This window comes from Ursus americanus, chromosome 11 (genome assembly GCF_024610735.1).
Source record: "Ursus americanus isolate L20-20 chromosome 11, mUrsAme1.1.p, whole genome shotgun sequence".
NCBI lineage: Eukaryota > Metazoa > Chordata > Mammalia > Carnivora > Ursidae > Ursus > Ursus americanus.
The window spans coordinates 38,759,032-38,778,707 of NC_142137.1; the positions used below are offsets into that span (position 1 = coordinate 38,759,032).

Consider the following 19,676-nt stretch of genomic DNA (forward strand, 5'->3'; position numbering starts at 1 on the left):
AAAATTTGTCATAAGTGATGAAAACACACTGAATAGCCAGCCATGTAAAATTAGAGATAATAACTCGATGGTCGCTGTTAATGGGAGATCATGAGAGAATAAAAGAAGAAGGTGAAGAGAGATAGGAAAGCAAGACACCAAAGAAATAAGGCTGTTTAGATGGGACTGAGGCATGGGGACTGATTTGAAGATGATACCAGATAACTTGGAGAAAGGTTGTATATTATCAAGCATGGGGTTGATTTTGCTAAAGGAAAATATGAGTCTCTTTTGGATGATTTTTATTTGATCTATCTGTCGGAGCATCTGATTTTGTTAGATATCTGGAAAACATAATCATCCCTCCTTAAAACATAAATATGGACTACTATATCTTTTGTATAAAAGCCTTAAAGGTATCCCTAAGCAAGTTTGGGCTGCAATGAGACCATAACAGAAAAAAAATCAACAGAAAGAAAAATATGCACCTCAGCCCGTTCCTTAGAAGCAATATCTAATATTTTCCACTAATCTTAAGATTTGGGTGTTCAAAAGTTTGAGTTCTATTTATATCTTACTCAGCTGATTCAAAATTAATTTTATGTTATTTCTCTCTTGCTTTTCTGCAGTATGCTGTCTGGCTAGTCCTCTGGGTTACCTGGAATGTGTTTGTTATCTGCTTCTATTTGGAGGCTGGGGACCTCTCAAAGGTAATTTGCCAACTGATTTGCCTGAGTCATCAGTAGTGTGTTAACAAGCCTCTTCCTAAATAAGGCAGAGTCTCACCCTGCTCTTGTCACTTAGATGCACCTCGAATGAAGGTAAATTGAAAGATGTCCTCATCTATATATCTGCTTTTCTACCATCAAAGATATGTTTTAGTTTGTTACAAAAACATGCTTTTATTATTTTAAGCAAAACTAGTGTGAAATGATGATTACATTCACCATGCTGTGTATTTTTAAAACATTGGCTGTTGAGAGATTTCTGAAGCAGAATAGGATTTTTTTCATTTTGAAAATTTTTTCATTCTGAAAAATTTGAGTTTTTGAAATCACTTAGTTTGCTTATTACTGTCCTAAAGGTTTTCCTGCTCGGACACAAATAGCAATGCAATAATTCAAACAATTAATGGATTTTAGTTGAATAAAATTGTTACCAGAGGGCTGTAGTTAATTACATAAATCAAAAAAATAAACATTCTGTTCTAAAATAGTCTAGGAAACACTTAAAATACTTACTTTTTCAGATAGGTTTTTTATTTTGTGCTATCCTCACGTGAGTATGTTTATGTTTGCTTGTGTATGTATATTACTGTTATATTTCTAACATGAATGCTTTTGCTATTGAAATAATGTAGTTTTTGGATCTCTAAAACCAGCATCCTTCTTCTATTGGAATGCAATTACCAGCAAATAAGCCAAATGAGATAGTCATTCAAAGTAGTAGTAAATCCTGCTTAAGATACTTGAGAGAGTTGCAAACTTGTCCTTCTTCTTATTAACTTTTAAAGACAGATTTTAAAATGTTCTATACCCTTTCCTTATTAGAGCAGAAAAACCCTGCAAAGATGTTGGCATTTTTAAAATCCAGAGATGATAGCCTGCTTTAAAAAGTAAAAAGAGCTAAAAAGTCGCCAGGAAATACCCTTGGAGGGCTTTATATTTTAGAGGGTGGGAGATGGGGAAGGTGATAATACACATTTATAATCTAAGCATACAGGAGCTTCACAGAGTACTCTGAGCACTTTCAAGGAAGCTTATTATTTAACTGTGATGTGGCTTTATATCGAGTATAAATAATCTTGATTATTTTGTTGAATGGCAAATGATGAAGGATAAAATAAGAGGTGACGTTATGGCATGAGATAAAACCAAAGCTGCTGGAACCTGTGGTTTATGATCCGATTTTGGGCACGTCCTTACTGTGGCCTTCTGCAAAATCTATGCTGGTAGATGGCATTTCTGTGATTCTTGCCAGGCATTGTCCTCCACACTCTTGGCAGCAGGCAATCCTTTCCCGAAGATGCCGTGACCAATGAAAAGAAATTGTTCAGGTGACCATAAGAAGGACGTAGACAAGATAGCTGCTTTAAAACTCATTTCCTCTGTACCAGAAAAACACACTTGCTTCCCAAGACTTGAATCCCTTACCCAATTTATACATCCCTGCTGCTCTGTAATTCACTTGGTTCAAAGCAATGCCATACTAAAATGATTTTTAATGGTATTTTTTATTTTAAATAATCACCCTAAAAATTGGAAGGCATGTATTCAGATATATTGGCTGAGTGAAATAATCTAGTGGATCAGAGTTTGTAAATTATATATACACGAAGAAGGAGAGAGGGAGATTTGAGCCAAGCTGGCTGCAGAAATGTTCTGTGATTGTGCTCGCTTCTCCACGTGATCACTGCAGGCACAGAATAAAGCCTGTGATCTCCTGACCTCAGACATGGGCACTGAATCCACAGTGAGGGCACATCCTAAAACATTGTGGTTCAAGACGGTTGCAATCCAAATGACTAAGAATTCTTCTAATGCACATAGGCAGGTAGTGTCTATCCCTTGGAAATGAGGTAGTTAATATTCCCTTTTTCTTTTCATCTTATACACCAAGGCAAGGCTCCGCAGAGCACATGAAAATTTAATAATTTCCTTTTAACAAATAATCTAAAGGAAAACCATAAAGGGCAAAGTTACATAGTTATCTGTACTGGATTTTTCCCTCCCTTTCCTACTCAAAGGGTTTGAGAAAGGTGTATTTCTACCATTTAATTCTTTAGCTTCTGCGACTGCCTCACATTCTTCAAGTAATGCAGCACCAGAAGGAAGCAGTGGTGATTGTAAAAGGTACAGATAGATGAAAACTCAAAAATGGGACTCCTGAAACTGTTGATAATACTAGATTGCAGAATATAAACTGTTTCCCTCACTCCACCAAAAAAATAAATAAAAATAGTTTGACCACAGAAGTGGGCCAGTTTGAGGCTGAGGGAGAAATATTGGGAAATAGAATCAAGGAGGACATTCTGTAGTCTTTATATATGTGAAAGAAGCGTGTATATTTCCATACAATTAAATGTAGAGAGGTGATTTCTTCATAATGAATATAGGCAAGAAGTGATAAAAAGTGGTAAACTATTAAGGCTACTTTAATTACCTAAAAGAGTTCAGAATTTTGTGTTGTCATTTTCCACAGTGTCTTTTCTGCTAAGCTATATGCCAGGTACTTATGAGCGATCCAGAGATTAGGGTCATTAACCAACCCGGTGTATATATTCAGTGATGAAATGGCTTAATCGCGATAATATGACACACACAGAACTGACCTGTTTGATCTCCAGTTTCCTTAATACCGATGGTTGTATAGGTAATATATTTTGTTCATCAAAAATTCTGTGTAAACCCAACGCTATTATTAAACTATCAATTAGTATATTTTAATTATTATTCTGATGAGACCCAAGGGGAAATAAAACTAATCCACCAGAGAAACTGATTTTTAAAAATTTTATCTCAGTGAAATTAACAAAATAATGGGCATTAATGTACAACAGTACATGATAGCAACAAATAAACATTTATATTGCGTAATAATTATTTCTACAGTATTTAAAATAATGATTTAGATACTAGTGTTATAACTAAATATCCTAAAACATCCTACAGTGTGTTACTTCCTGGGTTGGTATTCTAATAGACGTTCTGTTAAGAAAACAGAGATGACATTAGTTTGTAACCCAAAGTTGTCTGCGAACTTTGTAGGCAATTGCCTTTGAGCATTAAATGTGACTTGGATTATTGGATTAATAGTTTTGTGAACTCCTCATGTAAATAGTCTTATTATTGTTGCATTGTCTTATTCTGGGCAGTTGCGATTCTCTTGCTCACATATCAAATAGAGAGAAATGGGAATTAATCCCAGATATCAACTGAGTTGACTTATTTTGAAAAGAGATGGGATCTGCTATTTGTTCTGTAGTAATTTTGAACTTCAAAGTGCATAGCAGTTAGAAGGAAAACACATGTAATATGGCAATTTACCTATTAGGTTCAGCACCTGGGAAAATGAAATATATGAAAAAGTTTTGAATAGTAATAGACACGGAAAATATATAGTGGTCTTCAGGTTATCTGTAGAAATCTGTGTCCTATTGAATATGGTACAATCGTAAATTATTCTGAAGCTGAAATTATATACTAACACTTTTATTTATATGGCCATTTTGAGCTCTTAGTTTCTACTTTTGTAATTTATAGGGCAACATTAAAGAATGAAGCACCTGTCTTTAGAAATAAATTTACAGAGCCTAAAGAAGTAACTAAGGGTTTGAGTTACACTTAACACAACCCAATTTGTTTGTGTTTAACTCTTTGAGAATCGGGATGCAGATACATATCTCTCAGGCTTCCTTATATTATCAGAAACTTATCTAGTTAAACATAGCCTAAAGCAATTAATTATACCCAGCGATATGTATGTTTCAGAATGAACACATTTAAGAGCAACTTTTAGAAATCTGTGATATTTTAATAATTTTGATAGTCACTTCTAAGATCTAGATATAAATTTTCATTTTAATAGTTTGATAGATTAAAAAAAAACATGTAAGAATGTGGGCTACTTAAGCTTTGGGGAATAAAATTGCACTCTTGCAAATGTAAGAGACGGGAAGAAGATAAAACCTGTCACACAGTATAGGCAATAGGAAATAAGTCCTTAAAAGCAGATGCAAGTACTGTGTAGAAAAAAATATGTACTATTGCAACAATCCCAGTTTTATTCCTTCTATAAAAAAATATTCATATAAAGAGGTATCTGATATTTGGATATCTTCTACTCAAATCAGTGCTTGTATAAAACTTTGCTTTTATGATTTTATACAGAAAAAGATGGTATGGAGGGAAATCTGCTATAATCATTTTTAATACAATTAGTGCTGTTCTTCAAGAAGTAAAAATGTCTATGTAATTATTCATAAAAAAAGAACACCTCTGGTAATTTATTTAAGACTAAATTTGACAAATATAAAGAGGAAAGTTGATTGGATTTTTTTTTTTTTTTGCTTTTCTTACTGTAAAATGTATATAGTCTAAGAAAACTTCACTTGACTATTACTTAACTAACAGGAAAATTTTTCATTTCCCAACCATCAAAGTAGATTTTGCTTTAGGATATAGAATAAAAATGTCCTACATGTTATTAAGAATTAAATATAATGTAATTTTGCCCCCCAAATAGAAACAAACCAACGTATTATAATTTGGTAAAGCCATCACTGCCTCTCTTCTCTTATTTTCTTTAATAGTGTATTGAATTAAACTGCCTATTTTGTTCTTCAGTTCTCTTTGCTTACTTTTTCCACTTCGTTTTAATACCCCTAAAGTGAGCAATAGGGTCCTTGAACCTTTCTACTTCTCTGTCTACATTGTTTCACTTGAAAATGCCATCTACTGTCATAATTTAAATTATCATATTTGCACATGTATCTACCAGATTTATATCTTCAGTTCTGACCTTGTTGGTAAGTTAAAGTACCACATCTCTTTCTGTTGATGTCATGTCAATTCCATTGTCACCTTAAATTCAACATGTCCAAGAGGATTTTTCATTATTCCCAAAGAATCCAACTTTGTTAATTCACATCTGACTCAGAGAAGAAAATAAACGGCAAATTATATTTTGAAAAATGAATGAAAAAGGAAAAAAATAATTTGGCAGAGGGGGACCTACAGAAATATTTATAGTTTGACTATGAGATGAAGCAAGAAATAGACTTTTTAAAAAATGTATAGTGTTTGTGTGTGTGTATATATTTTAAATTTAAGACACCAACAATTCATAAACAGTAGTGAAGTAAAGTAATGGTATTCTGAAAAGGTAAGTAACCGCAAAGAGATGAGCTGACTTCTTAAATATGCTGTACCCTGGGGGCATTTGCTGATTCTGATTAGGGAAGGATGTGAAGAATCCACGCTTTGAACCCATAAATGACTATTTCTGGGGTATTTATAAATCAGGATAGCTTTCAGAGAGGTCCTTGAGCACATGGACAATTGTTTGTTTTGTTTTGTTTTGTTTAGGGAATTGATGGATTCTGTAGGCTAAAACATAAATAAGAATATTAAAAGCAGAGTAAAAAATTTGGGGCAGTCTTACAGATTAGAAATTGAAGATAGAAGTGGGGCTCTACAGAATAAACTCAACTTATTAGAGCGAACCAGGGGCAAAGGAGAAGTATCGCAAACATTTCCAGAGCTAAAATCCAGGCTCAATTCAGTACAGTCCTTAATTAAAATAAGTTGATCATCCATTGCTTCATCTGTCTTGTTGAGGAAAAAGGAAAACACCTTAAGACAAAGATAGCATTATCTTAGTCTTTACAATTTATTTTTGTGCATGATATCAGGCAATTGAAAATTCCTACACATGCTAAAAGAGAGAACCTCATTACTGAAGATGAAGAAAAAGCAGACAACTGAGGCAGACCAAGACATGATGCAAATATTTTAATTACCTGTTAAGGACTTTAAAAACCAACATGTTGAAGAAAATAATATATTTAATATATTATTAAGAGATAATATATTTATAGATGAAGAGATAATATATTTATAGATGAATTTACCCTCACAGAACCGGGATCTATATATAGAATCAAGTGGTAATTCCAGAACTGAAAAATATATTTAAAAGCAAGAACTCATTAGGTGTATGAGTTCTTGAAAGATTAGAAGACAAGATTGGTGAACTGAAGGGTAGGTTAATAGTAAATATCCAAACCAAAGCACAGAGTTAACAAACACAGAAAGGAAAGAATAAAACTATAAAAAGAATGTCAGAAAAATATAGGGCTCAGCTAAAGGCTTAGTATACAAATGTTGAATTTCCAGAAGAAGAAGAGAGATAAAATTGGACAGAAGCAATATCTGAAGAGACAATGACAGAGAATTTTTCAAAACTGATTAAATACATAAACCCACAGACTCAAGAAGACTTTCAGATCTCAAGTGGAATAAATATCAAGAAAACCACATTCAGGGATAGCATGGGATCACTGTTGAAAATCAAAATCAAAGAGAAAAATCTTAAAAGCCATCAAAGATGAAAGACCCATTGCCTTTAAAGGAACAACAAAACGACTGACAATTGAACTTTCAGCAGAAACAATGACTCTAGAAGGCAATTGAATGACACCTATAAAGTGCCTTAAAAGCGGCAACCTAGAATTTCATTCCCTACAAAAATATGGTTCAGCAATAAAGGTAACGTAAAAGTATTTTCAGGCAACAAGAACTAAGATAATTCACTACCAGCAAACATGCACTAAAAGAAATACAAGGAGGGCACTTGCGGTGATGTACGAAAGTATCGAGTCACTATATTGTACACCTGAAACTAATATTTCACTGGATGTTAACTACACTGGAATTTAAATATTTTTTTTAAAGATTTTATTTATTTATTTGACAGAGATAGAGACAGCCAGCGAGAGAGGGAACACAAGCAGGGGGAGTGGGAGAGGAAGAAGCAGGCTCATAGCGGAGGAGCCCGATGTGGGGCTCGATCCCATAACGCCGTGTTCACGCCCCAAGCCGAAGGCAGACGCTTAACGGCTGCGCCACCCAGGCACCCATAATAATTTTTTTTAAATGAGGCAAAAAAGAAATACTAAAGGGAGGTCTTCAAGTAGAGGGGAAAAAAAGTCCCAGAGAGAAAAGTGGAGTTTCAGGGAAAAAGTTAATAGAAAGGATAAATATGCAAGTAAAAAAAACACAAAACCATAATAGTAAAGTCTTTTGGAATTTAAATGTATGTGGAACTAAAATGCATGACAACAGTAACACAAAAGGTAGAAAAGAGTTAAAGTGTTCTAAGTGTCTAGTATTAGCAAGGAAATGGTAAAGATAATATTTTTAATAGATTATAATATTTTAAGGATTAATAATTTCTGGTGTATTGACTAAAAGAAAGCATAACTCCCCAAAACCAACTATCAATGAAAAAATTAAATGATAGAAAGAGTTAAATAATCAAAGTAAATCTAAAGAAGGAGAAAAACCCACAAAAACAAGGAGGTGAAGAAGAAAACAAATAGCAAGATGGATGCTATAATGTCAGATATTTCAATAATTACATTAAGTATAAACCAAATACTTCACTTAAAAGACTAAGACCATCTGTCTGGATAAGGACACAAAACCCAACTCTATGTTATATATGAGATACACCTTAAATATAAGGATTTAAATTTAAATTTAAGAAAAAGTAGACCGTGTATACCATGTAAACACACAGAAAACATCATGTCATTCTAGTATCAGGTAAGGTAGTGTTTAAAGCCGGAAGTAACACTAAAGATAAAGAGGATATTCCCATAATGATAAAAAAGTTCAGTCCACGTGAAGATATTACAGTCAGTATTGCCTGGATAAAATAATATAGCTGCAAAAAATATAAAGCAAAAATGGACAGAATTAAAAGGAGAAATAGTCATATCCACAATCACAGTGGGAGATTTTTAACACACCTCTCATCAAAATTCAAAAGTACTTAGAATATCTACAAAACACAATTAATACACTTGAACATATATAGAATGCTGCACCTACCCATGTAAAATGATGCATATTATTTTCAAAGGCACAAAGACTATTCAATTATAAAATGAGTAAAAACATAGAAAAGTCAAATATAGAATTATTTGCAATTATTCAGCAAGTATTCTCTGATCAATGTGGAATTAAGTTAGAAAATCTGGTACTGCTTAGAAACTAAGCAGTACGTTTCTAAATATCCAATAAACTAAATAGGTTGGAATGTAGATTAGAAAATATTTTGAACTGAAAATCCGAGGCAATGAAGTTAAAGAGGAGCTTACAATAAAACATTTGGCCTTACACGGAGATGTTAAAAGAGAAGAAATGTTAAAAAATTAATGATCTAAGCTTTCATACCCAGGAACTAGTAAAGAAACAGCAAATGAAACCCCTCAAAAGTAGGTTTGACATAATGAAGAAACCAGAGCTCAATGTACATATAACAGAAAAAGAAATCAACAAAGCCAAATTAGTTTCTTTAAAAATATTAATAAAATTGTTTATAACCCTATCAAAAGAGGGGGCGCCTGGGTGGCACAACGGTTAAGCTTCTGCCTTCGGCTCAGGGCGTGATCCCGGCGTTATGGGATCGAGCCCCACGTCAGGCTCCTCTTCTGTGAGCCTGCTTCTTCCTCTCCCACTCCCCCTGCTTGTGTTCCCTCTCTCACTGGCTGTCTCTATCTCTGTCAAATAAATAAATAAATTCTTTAAAAAAAAAAAACCTATCAAAAGAGATCAAGGGGAAAAAAATAAGCAAAAGCACATTTTGCTAATATCACCAAGGACCCTACAGATTAGAGTATGTTATGAGCAAAGTTAAACCAATATATTGGACAATCAGGATGAAAAAGACAAATTCTTTGGAAAATACAACTTGAAATAAATTTAATACCTGAATAATCTCCATTAAAACAATGAATCACTCCCCCCCCAAAAGATTCTATCATTAATTCAAACATTTTAACAGAGGGGAAAAAAGAACAAAAACAAAAAAACACTTCATGTCCACATGGCTTCGCTAGTGAATTCTTAAAAACATTTAAGAATGTTCTAATACCAATCTCACTCAAATTCTTTCAAAAAATAAAGTGGGAATGCCTCCTATCTTATCTTATGAACCAGCATAACATTGCTTACCGAAGATAATGATATACACATTTGACGATCTGAATTAAAATATAGTAAGGTAAACAAAAATAAAGAAAAATTCTAAATATCTCTGTATAACTATAAATAATTATGAATTATTTTTCACACTGTATTATAATATTTACTTATATTTCCATCTCTCCTACTAAACTTCAATATTTGCCAAAAGGCCATATGTCATCATCATTATTCAGGAGAATGTCTACCACTGAGCTACTACATAACAGGGAGGAATTATAGAATCAATTAAGAGCATTTTCTTTTTTATTTTTTAAAGAGCACTTTAGATGTTTATAAACAAGCCTATTTGATAGATCATAAAACAAATGCAACAAGTTGCTCTTACAGTACGTTCTATGTATTTGTTTACTTAACTGTCCCTTCTTCAGTGTAGGGATCATGTTTTATTCATCCCAGGGCCAAGGGAAATGAGAGTCATATGAACAGCGCTCACTAGAATGAAATCAAATCCTAATAGAGTGGATTTCAGTAACTGTCTAGCTCCCCCAAATAAAGCTCCTGGACGTGTTCCCTTCTACTCCACCATTGCATGGATAATGGAATTAACATCTCTTGGGGCTGGCCCAGCGCTCTGTGGTGATAGCAAGCAGAAGGAAAGTAATCCAAGCAACTAGCCACCGAGTCAGTGCTTATCAAGGTCAAGTATCATAGGAAGCACCTGGAGATCTTTTTAAAATACAGACTCCAGTTCCTTTGGAGTAAAGCCTGAGTTAGTTAGTCTCTAACAAACTCCTGCAGGATGACATTTGTATTTGTCCATTAATCATACTTTCACTTGTAAGGCTTAGATTACCCAGTACCTTTAAACAGCAGAGCTCTTGTTTTCTGGCTATCGTTTAAAACAAGGATCCCAGTGTAGATCTTGATATTTGTGCATATGCGAATTTGTTACCTGATTTATGACTTGATTCTGATTCTAACCAAGGTTTTGAGAAAAAACAAAACAGAGTACCCAGAGTCCTGGGAAGAAGTTATGCTTAAATTCAGCCTTTAGTCCCAGGTCATATGTAGCCTTTCTTTGTGTGGCAAAATACTTTCCAGGAACCTCCACATACCTTTTTCCATACTGGAGCTGACTAGCCACGCCTCTAATTTTACTTTGTTTGCATATTCTTTTATTATGATACATGATTTACAGAAGTTGAGGATCCCTATTCCCAGAGTAACGAAGCTATAGTATTCTAGTACAGCTCTGATTGAGAACTACAGCCCTATCTGAGAATTCCCACTTGGAGTCTGGCCTTCTTCTCTTAGGATGAAAACACTGAAAACCGTTTCACAATTCTGCTGTTTCCTTTCATACTTAAGTCACTTTCTCTTTCCACTAGAACTAGATGGCACTATGCAGTTTCTATGACTCTAGTAAATTAACTGCTTTAGTTTGTATTTTCTTCATTTGATGTCTTTCCCTCTTGCAGATTCTCCTTCCAGATGCCCCTATCAGTATCAAGAATCCCATTCTTCCTTTTGTGGAGCTTAACTGTGTTTTAGGTATTGAAAGGAAGACCTTCCACGTAGAAGAGTCCTCATGAGCATTAGCAAAGTTTGGGGCGCGGGCAAGCATTATTTCTTGATATTTCAAGTTGGATGATTCACAGGCATCATACACGTAAAATGTTGGTAGAAGGTCTTCCCAGAAAAAGAAAAATGAGAACAGGCAAGTTGAGCATCTCCCTGGAGTAGCAGAATGGTCTCTGGGTATTGACGTGGCTCCCCTGAATCTCTGAACTTCTAGCAAAGTTCAGTGTGTCACAGCAGTCCTCATTGTTCAGGGTCTGCTGTGCATTCAAAAGCACACCCTTTCCCACTTTGTCATCTACACCCAGTACATTCTCTTTAGGTTTGGGCTTATATGATCATAACTGTTTACTTTACCATCTGCTATTAAATGCACTATGTGTGGTTTTCCTTATCCAAACTTTCTTTTTCAGTAACCTTTTATTTTCTCTTATAAATCAAAAACTTTGGTTTCAAAGCTTTATTTCTTTTTTTAAAAAAAGATTATGTATTTATTTCAGAGAGAGAGAGAGAGAGAACACGAGTTGGGGTGAGAGGCAGAGGGAGAGGGAGAAGCAGGCTCCCCACTGAGCAGGAAGACTGACCGAAGCTGCAGGGCTCAATCCCAGAACCCTGGGATCGTGACCCAAGCCAAAGGCGCATGCTTAATGGGCTGAGACACCCAGATGCCTCCAAAGCTTTATTTCTGATAGGGACTTTGAGAAAGTCTTTAGAAAGTTGAAAAGAAAAGAAAAAATCAAGCACTAGCTATTTCTTTTTGCATTGCTTCTAAAACAATGAAAATTCTCTTTGCAGCAATGAGGATGTGACTCACTAGGGCAAGTTTGTAAAAGATAAGTATCAAAAATAAAAACACACAGATTAATATTCCAAGATAGTAACTGCTGGAAATAAAAGGAAAGCAGATACAAACGTGGTCTACACGATTGCCGTCCCTGTTTGTCTCCAGGGCCTAGTCTGTAGAGATCCCCCTAGAACAGCATTTTTTTTTCTATCCCCAAACAATCATGCTTTTATAGGTCTATTATTTACAGATCCCATGTAAGAATAAGAAAACATGTTTGCATTGTGAGTCCCATGGCTTTAAATTTAGAAATATTTTTTTTAAGTTGAAAACCACTGCAATTTTTTAAAAACCTTGGAATAATTGGTCCATGTTAGAATGATGTCCTATTAAGTAGGCCCTTAGATCCTGAAATAGTAGTGGAACTTGCTTGAGAATTATATCCAGTTCAGCATGGTCCACCCAGGCCCATGTGCTCTCAGTCTGTGATAACCTTATCAAAATCACACCCTTCACTGTAAACCATTATCCTAACATGACCCCTGGAACTCATTTGGAAACGAAATTGAGATTGGCAGTTGCCAAATTAGCTTTAGAGGGCAGAATGTCAGTCTCTTTTTCTACGGATTCACTCAGGGACAATTGATTCTTTGATGAACTGTGGGAAATTATATAAAAATACAACTCAGGCAATATTAAATAGTGAAATAAATGAAGGGCTTTTTTTTTGCTTCTGGCATCCAGGGTTATTTGGCTAGAAAGAGCAAATAAGTGACTATCTTCTGTGCTTTTCATATGGTAACTAAACTACTCTCTTCCAAGCTGTACTTAAAATTTACATGAAAGATGCAGTTGAACCTTTGTATTGGTAGTTTAGTACACTATAGGTAACCAGGGAGCAATGTTCAGTAAATACTATTATTAGACACAAAGCAATACAAAGAAAATGTGACTATTTAAATCTCTTTCCTTGTTGAGAATTGTATGAGGAAATTTTGAAATATTTAAGTTGTTTTACGTTCCAACATAGCACTTAAAGTGTTACTTCCCCTTCTCTTCTTTAGAGATTTATTTTCAACAGTTATTAAAGCAAAATGTGTATACAGCCTTATGCAACTGAAAAGCAGCTTAAAAGGGTAAAAAGAGGAAGAAGGCTCACTAATAAACAGCCACTTATAGAATATGATTATCTTTTCCCCTTCATTAGCACATGTAACCTTCTAGAAGAATGGTCTGATGGTAACTGCGTGACTGCAGGTAGTATAATATATAAAACTGAAGTAATTAGGAGGTATTTCAAGAAATATCATCTTTTTCATTTTGTAAAAACTAGGCATTTTGTAGCAAAGTAGCTGCATTGATACCGTAGGGACACTCTGTCCCCTTTCCACTCTGACAGAAAAAATCTCTAGTGAAAGGTCCTCAAATCTTTCATTTGAAATGCAAGTGAGAATGAGTTTGGTGCTCTCAATTAGCCCCAAGAGGGGAACCAATATCATACAATTTGGCACACCCCGCAATTGTTTCTGAGGAGATCTATAGCTAGCGAGGTGCTCGGAAATGCTGTGACCCTCCTGGGAGTACTCCGGGTATACCAGATTCACCAGACAGCATGCAGAATGGATGGACTCAAGCTTTTGCACTCCGATTTTATGAGCACTAAAATTAATCCATTAAGCATTTTGTACACCAGACCCCCCACTACTTACTTTTCAACGCATTTATATCGTATGTTAACGGTGGCATCATAGTGCGCAGCATAATGAGTTCGATTCTTCTTGTCTTTTTGCTTCCTGTTTCCTTCTTCTCAGTGGGAAAAAAAAAGATAGCTGAGTTTAATATTGCCAAATAGCCAAATAATTAGTACAGCTGGATATTTTTTTCCCTTTAAATTATTCCTCAGAAAATATAAAGCTAGAAGCACAATTGGAAAACAAAAATAGCAGAATATTATCTAATAGATAAAATGGATGTAAATGTACAGTGCAAAAACCATAAAGTATTAATTGCTAATGAAATAATAAGAAAAAAGTGTTTCACGGCAATCTTCTATCCCTGGAGAAATGGGCCCTCAGTCTGTGACTAATTCCATCGTTTATGAAGAGTGCAGGTTGTAGCAACTTTATGGGTTTCTTTTAGAAAAGTGGGAAAAAATATTGTAAATGTGATTTATAAGGGTTATAACGTTTTCCAGGTTTAGATCACTTGCCTGGTTGTAAGCTTTTTTAATTTTCTGAATGATTCTATTCTCTTGAGTATTGCATAAGATCAAAATCTCTCTATAGGGGCACAAGTGACATGATCCCATTTGGAAAACATTGTCAAACAGTCAAGCGAAAATGCAAATGAAATACAAACCCAAGTATTTTCCCTGACAACTATGAAAGTAATAGATCTGAAGACATATGAAGATTGGAAAAGGAGGGAAGTAAAGCAATTATTCGTTCAGAGTAAAGGAGAAACTGGAATGGTTTGGGTGATACATTTATTGTACCACAAAGAGCTCCAGTGACAAAATAATGTAAATGATCACATGAAGTGTTATTCCTTGAAGAAATTTGGCTTCAGGATACTTTATAATCTCTATCATCATTTGACCATGTTTTGGGCCACATTTCAAGTTATATTCTCCCAGAATGTGTTAAAAGCAAAAGCAACATGAAAAGACAAAACTTTGAACAGCACACGAGGCGGGCGGTCTGTGACATCTATCACCCTCAGATCTCCAGGGTCTATTCGATCTGCGTTTGTGTTTCCTGGAGCTGTCTGCTCATTCGAGAACGTTGCCCTACCCAGATGGAGGAAAGCCAGTCTTTCAAACTCAGTAGGATTGTTGTCCTCAGGATTTTTAATGATTTTTTTGTTCGTTTGTTTGCCTGGTCCTAATTGATGAACCGCATGAAATGAGAGGAAACTCAAGCTTCTTCATATTGAAATGTACTCTTTAGGAAAACATACTTACACAGTTTGGAAATTGTTAAAAAAATATATATTAACATGAATAAAAACAAATCACCCTATATGGTGACTTTGCATTTAATTTTCTTGTATTTTCATAGTATATCCTCAGTATATGTGTCAAAGTTACATCCGTCTAAATTGCTGGCAAATACTATTCTGTATTATTATTCTAATTCTTGTTCAGTTTTTTTTATCTCTATATCATATTAACATGCTTCACTAAAAAACTAGTCTTTGTTAAAAATATTTGAACATTAAGGGTTGATTTTTGTATTTGAACTTAATGACAGTATAAAATAACTCATATTTTTCTCAGCTTCCTGAAAACCTAGGGAGTTTGAACATTATTTAAGTGTGATGAGACATTCTATTTATAGAATATCACCAGGACTATTGTGAAGATATTCTGTAGGGGGACAAGAAGAGCAAAAGGAATATTAGTTTTTATACTTTACATGTAAGTTATAAAAAATATGGATTGAAATGAGGTGGCAGTGATGACAGTGACAAATGTCAAATGCATGATGATGCCATCTACAATTATATGTAGTTATATTCTTGAGGTCACATGAAGTTAGGGCACCAGGATTTATTAATGTTGTGGATGCAGCAGGCAGGAGGAAGTGAATGATCAGGGTTGAGCCTGAGCCATTAAGAGAATTCGGTGTTTCCATTTATTGAGATGAGGGGAAGACAGGGAGCATATATAGCAGAGGAGGGGTATGTGTGCATAACCAGTTGCTCTATTTTGTCTTTATCCTATCTGAGCTGCTCATTAGACATTCCAAGCAGTCCTGTCAAGTAAACAGGATACATAGGTCTTTCATTTAAAAGAGGTACACACACACACACACACACACAGAGAGAGAGGAATATTACTCAGCCATAAAAAAGAAGGTATTACCATTTGTGACAATGTGGATGGACCTAGAGGGTATTATGCTAAGTGAAATAAGTCAGGCAGAAAGATAGCTATCATATGATTTCACTTATGTGGAATATATTAAAAAACAACAACAACAAAACCAGACTCTTAAATACAGAGAACAAACTGGTGGTTGCCAGAGGGAAGGTGGGTCGGGGGTGAGAAGAGTGAAATAGAGAAAGGGAATTAAGAAGCACAAACTTCCAGTCATAAAATAAATCATGGAGATGGAAAGTAAAGCATAGGGAATATAGTCAATAATACTGTAATAATATATAGTGACAGATAGTAACTACACTTATCTTGGTGAGCACTGAATAATGTATAGAATTATTGAATTAATATGTTGTACACCTGAAACTAATATAACATTGAATGTTAATTACGCTTGAATTTTTAAAAAGTAAAATAATAATAATAATAAAAGAGGTTTTGAATGGTAGACGTCAATTTGAGTCATCAGTAGATACATGGGGTTTAAAGGCACACGAAAGGAGACCTCTTAGGGAAGACACATAGAGAAAGGAAGAGAACTAAGGGTTGTGCTTTGGGGGCTCTACAGCTTGGCAGGTCTGGGAGAGGAGGACCCAGACAAGGAGTTGAGGGAGGAGTGGACAGTGAAGTAGGAAGAAAGGCAAAAGACCAGTGTCCTAGAGGTTGGGTGAAAAAAACGGAGATGGAGGGATGATAAATTATGGCAAGAATGGGGATTGAAAACAGAATATCAGACATGGGAAAGTGGGAGTTACTGCACACTTGGGAAAAAAGTGGTGTCGATGGAGAAATGGTAAAGAAACTTCATTAAATGAGCTGAAGTGAGAAAATGAAGAGAGTGAGTAAAGCCAGCTTCCTCCAGGACTGTCGCCTGTAAGAGGCAGAGGAACAGGGCTACAGGGGAAGAGAGCAAGGGCAGGCTAGGGAGGGTGGTTTGTTTCTACATGCTTTGTCCATGCAGATATTGGAGAATGTTTGTATACTCGTGGAAACAGTCTCGTGAGAGAGAGAGAAACTCGTGGTATAGGAGCAAAGTTCTTGAGGAGCTGAGAGGGGAGGAGATCCAGTGCTCAAGTGGAGGGTTTGACCTTAGATAGGAACAGAGACCATACATCTTTTGCAAGGAGAAAATACAGAGCTGATGGTTATAGATGCAGGCAGACTGGGAGATTTAATGGTGAGACAATAAACCTTCTTTTAATTACCTCAGTGTGCTTCCGTAAAGTAAGGAGCAAGAGGCATCAATTTGAGGGATAGAGTGGGTTTTTTTAATTTATTTAAATTCAAGTTAATTAACATATACTGTATTATTAGTTTCAGAGGTAGAACTCAGTGATTCATCAGTTGCATGTAACACCAAGGCTCATCATATCACGTCCCCCTTAATGCCCATCACCCAGTTACCTCAGCCCCCCCATCCCCCCTCCAACAACCCTGTTTGTTTCCTAGAGTTAAGAGTCTCTTATGGTCTGCCTCCCTCTCTGTTTTCATCTTATTTTATTTTTCCTTTCCTTCCCTTATATTCATCTGTTTTGTTTCTCAAAATCCATATGAGTGAAATCACATGGTATTTGCCTTTCTCTGACTGACTTATTTTGTGAAGGGTAAAGTTTTGAGAAAAAAAAGGAAGTCAGGGTTTTGAATAAAATAAGGAGGGGGGAGTGTGTATGAATGGAGTGGCCCATAAGAGCGAATTTAACATTGATTTCCTAACAATAGTGGTACAGATGTGCTGAACCGTCAACATGGTTGTCAGGTGTTACCTATGACCTGTGAATTTCATGGATGAGGGCTACTGAGGCTAAGGGGCAGTGCTGGGAGCCAGCGTAGCCATTTGCCTGTAACTGTTACCACATTGGCTTCATGCTCTTTTGAACCAATTAAGCAAATTAGACATCGGAACTGAGCAGCAAGTAAGCTTATTTAGCATCAGTTCTCTGGGTTGGTTCCTTACATGCAAGGTTTCAAGTTTTGTTTTTAAACAAATTATTAGTAATTACAAAAGCAACATGAAAGTGTCCTGTCATAGATGTAATTAGAAATTGGAACAAAGTGTTATGTGCTAAGATGTAAAAAGCATTGTATATATTAGGAGAAAAGATCTGGCAACAATCTAAATACCTAACATAGCTAAGTAAGTTATGATATATCCATATGCAGTTTATTTTATAGCACTTTTAAAATCAGAAATATAATTCTAAAATGATAATAGTAAAGATAATTCTATACGAAAGCATTTAACACATGCAAGACACAGTCTGAAACAACTCTAGCCAGGCTCCCCAGCCCCTCTGGCCCCTGTTCGCCTTGCAGACTTTTCTCTAGGATGCTCCCTTCTGCTGTTCCTCAACCCTCCAAGCATGTTCTTGCTTCAGGTCCTTATTATTTGTTATTTCTTCTGCCCAAAACCTTGTTCCTCTGACTGTCTCATTCCCTACAGCCGCTTTTCTTCATATAGGTCTCCAGTTAAGGGTCAGCTCTTCAAAAGATCTTAGACTATTCTGTCTAAAATGACTGCTCCCACTCTCACTCCTGTTACCCATCTTTGCTTCTAATCATAGCCTTTATAATGGTCTGCTGTTACTTTTTACATGTATGTGTCTACTGGTATAATGTCAATCTCTCCTGTGAAAACATGAGTTTTTCTGTGTATTCTAAGCACTGAGCACAATGCCAGTAGGAGCTCGCTATATATTTGTTACATAAACAAATTAATAAGTTGATTAATCACATGAATTAATTAAATGAGTATTTCATTACAATGAATTCATGAAGTAATAACATTTTCATAAGCTCTATAAAGATGTAGCTGTGCTTGGAGATCTGCTCTTGCTCATCCAGAAAGATTTTGCTTCATTTAGGTATTAATAACTACCTGAAAAGAACCAGCAGTCTCTACACAGCAGATGAAGTATCCAACCAGAAAAAAATACAGAGGTAGAGGAGATGAAAATCGGAAGAGTTGCTCCCCATTTAGTCAGAACTTATATTCCCTTTTTGCTTCTATCCATTAGGGAGAACATGTGGTTGGTATTATCATTTTATCCAGGGAGTGAGAGTGATAGAGAATTCAGAAAAAAGGGGAGAAGGACACTTTCTAAATGAAGAAGCAGAGAAATTTCCAGTCAGAATATTCTAACACCTCTATCAAAAGCGTATGACTCCCAGACCTCCATCAAAAACCTAATGACTCAGAAATTCTGGACCCAAGTGCTGCCACACATTTTATCTAAAGCTCATCTCTAGATTAACCCTTTGTTCTCTGTTGAAATATAGACCCCCGAGAGAGGGTAGCATCTGACAGTGCCTGTGTGTGGCTTACGCTGGAGTATGAATGCACAATGTAAGGGAAGACTCTGATTGGAGGGAGCAGAAAAGGCCATAGGAGCAATGAGCTTTGAAGTGTTTGTGTGGGGAGGAAGCTGCATAGAAAATGAGATTTTCGAGCACCCTCATTGGAGATATAAGGCTGCTTAAAAGAAAAAAGTCACAAATTCACAACTTGGACTAAAACTGGCCTTGCTAAATCACATGCTGTATGCACTGCCTCTTAGTCACATGCACACATGCAAAAACACACATAATGATTTCATCCAAATGTGATTAGATGAGATTTGGAAAATGACCCCTTGGTGAGATTATTATAATGAACTTGAATCAATGATTTTTATGGTAAAGAACATAAGATGGTTTTGACCTATTGTTTATTTTTCAGTTTGGATAATACAAATTTTTTTTTATT

The 19,676-nt window shown here is 35.5% G+C and overlaps 1 protein-coding gene across 2 annotated transcripts in view; it reads left to right on the plus strand.

Annotated features, from left to right (window-relative positions):
- Window positions 1-19,676, plus strand: part of NKAIN2 (sodium/potassium transporting ATPase interacting 2) — a 935,859-nt gene that overhangs the window by 503,110 nt on the left and 413,073 nt on the right. For both annotated transcript variants that reach the window (XM_087865453.1, XM_087865454.1), the window contains exon 3: window positions 609-689. In XM_087865453.1, the coding sequence (XP_087721579.1) occupies window positions 609-689 (81 nt within the window). The remainder of the gene's footprint in view (window positions 1-608; window positions 690-19,676) is intronic.